Source organism: Macrobrachium nipponense, chromosome 28 (assembly GCF_015104395.2).
Source record: "Macrobrachium nipponense isolate FS-2020 chromosome 28, ASM1510439v2, whole genome shotgun sequence".
Classification (NCBI taxonomy): domain Eukaryota; kingdom Metazoa; phylum Arthropoda; class Malacostraca; order Decapoda; family Palaemonidae; genus Macrobrachium; species Macrobrachium nipponense.
In genome coordinates, this window is record NC_087217.1 from 27,092,099 (window position 1) to 27,094,598 (window position 2,500).

The 2,500-nt window shown below is 34.6% G+C and overlaps 1 protein-coding gene across 1 annotated transcript in view; it reads right to left on the minus strand.

Annotated features, from left to right (window-relative positions):
* The window catches only part of LOC135201307 (uncharacterized), a 290,125-nt gene that overhangs the window by 110,760 nt on the left and 176,865 nt on the right, over positions 1-2,500 (minus strand). Inside the window, exon 3 of the mRNA XM_064230167.1 lies at positions 114-433. Within this exon, the coding sequence (XP_064086237.1) occupies positions 114-433 (320 nt within the window). The remainder of the gene's footprint in view (positions 1-113; positions 434-2,500) is intronic.

Genomic DNA, 2,500 nt, shown 5'->3' on the forward strand with positions numbered 1-2,500 from the left:
TCTGTATATATATACATATATTATATATATATATATATATATATATATATATATTAGATATATCTATGTTAAAATAAATATAAACTAAAACGCAGATCTAAAACCAAACTTACCGACTCATTCGTGAGATCATGAACTGTGCAATCCAGCGTCGCGGTTGCCCCAAGAAACACGTCGGCAGTGGTGTTGCCAGACGTGAAATGGGGCACGGGGACGTGATGCTGCTCCCCATGGTGGGTATGGTGCTCGTGATCGTACTGCCCCTCGGATACCACGACGAACCGGGCAACTTTCCTTGGCAGAGACAGGGGACCGTGGAGAGCAGCGGAAGACAGTCCGGAGTTCGAGGGCGAGGAAGATAAAGACGAGTACTTCCCGCTGGAGACGTAAGCTTGCGGGGGACCTATGGCCGTGCCCAGGTGGTTACTCGGGCCTGAAAGGAGAAAGGGCGTGAGCTCTCAAGGAGGAGGAGGAGGTACGTAATGTAAATATAGTTACTGTAGACTATGAAGGTCTGTACCGTTCTTTGAGGATTAAGGTAGAGTAGACTATGAGGAGTAAATACATTCTTTTAGGATTATGGAGCACTCTGCAGAATAATCGCGTTCTTTTAGGATTATGGTAGAAACAACAATGACGTTGTTTTAGGATTATGGAGGACTCTGCAGAATAATCACGTTCTTTTAGGATTATGGTACAAAGAACTATCACGTTCTTTTAGGATTATGGAGGACTATGCAGAATAATCACTTTCATTTAGGATTATGGAGAACTGTGCCGAATAATCACTTTCTTTTAGGATTATGGTAGAAAGAACTATTACGCTCTTTTAGGACTATGGAGGACTATGCAGAATAATCACGTTCATTTAGGATTATGGTAGAAACAACAATGACGTTCTTTTAGGAGTATGGAGGACTATGCAGAATAATGACATTCTTTTAGGATTAGTAAGAAACATGAAGAGCAATCACGTTCTTTTAACGTTATGGTAAAGTAAGAACATTTTCTTTCCTGTAAATCTAGGTATATTGTAAATTTTTTTAAATTTTATCCAACACTTTTTTTCTTATTATTTGTAAACATCTGGGATACCAACTTTGAAGTCAAATAAACCTTTATCCATTCGTTGAAATGTACACTTCCTTTATACCACATTAATTGTCATGCTACACTGTTGAATAATTGCAATAATGTAACACTAAGCAAAAACAATATCACTGAGAACGCTGTTTAATCTGTTGAGCCATTTTGCTTGTAGTAAAAAATGAAAAAAATGATAGTCATGAACCACTTCATTTTTCTAACAAAGGATGATGAACGTGACTTATACTAAATCTTACGTAATATTAGCAATGATGCGCAGCTTCTAAAACATTTATTCGAAATGTTTACGTCTTTAATATCAAAGTACTCTGGGTAATATTTTACTATTCTATAAGAGTGCTGCCTAGCCTCGACTTCATAAATAGAGCAAAAGCTCATGGGGATCGGTGGAAAACATTCGCGAGAGAGAGAGAGAGAGAGAGAGAGAGAGAGAGAGAGAGAGAGAGAGAGAGAGAACACATCTAGAAAATCCTCTTAGAAGTATGAAAAGTATGAGAAGTAATACTCTCAACACGAGAGAAAGGAAAAAAAAAAAAACGGGTAAAATGCTTCGCGAATAAACTGGAGTATATTCGATGACATTAAAGAACGAGATATTTCCTGCATTAAAAAGTTAAAAGTCACATTTCATACGACATAAATACGAACGACGCAATATGCTCAAGAGTTCAAGAAACTCACTGGGGATGAAATCGGAAGAAATAAGAAGGTCTATTGCCATTCGTTCTCCTGGTAAATAGTTCGGATAAGGAAATCTGTAGTTTTATTTTTCTGTGGTGCAGTTGAGGAGTTTATAAAAAATTACGTTGTTTGTCGTTTTCTGGTTAGACAATAAAATTAAATATAATTTTTCCTGGTGACAGAATGAAAATTGTAAGCTGTATAGTTATTACTATATAATATTTTGAGGAATTTGTAAGGATAAAGATTTTTCATTACGTGATTAATATAGCAACGAAATTATTCTAAATGATATGTACGAAATAGGTAACATACAACTTTTTCGTTTCAAACTCAAATTCATGTATTCTATTCTTTTTATAAGTGAAATAAGATTTATATCACTTAACTATTTCTGGAATAACTGAAAAGGAAAACTGTATCATATTGACAAATAAATAATTTTATGCTGATTCATCAGGCAAATTAGATTTTGATCCTCTGAATAAATAGAAGTTACTCCAGTGGAAAAAAATATATTATAGATTTTCTTCTTATTAGAAATGTAAATCTGGTGTTAATCTTCTGTCATTAGATATGAATTACATATGAAGTTTATCATTGTTGCTGACCTTCTGAACAAATAAGATAGTAATTTCCTATGAAATAAAAACAAAACGAATAAAAATATTGTACCAAATAATTAAGGCCACTGAAAATAGATCTATCTTTT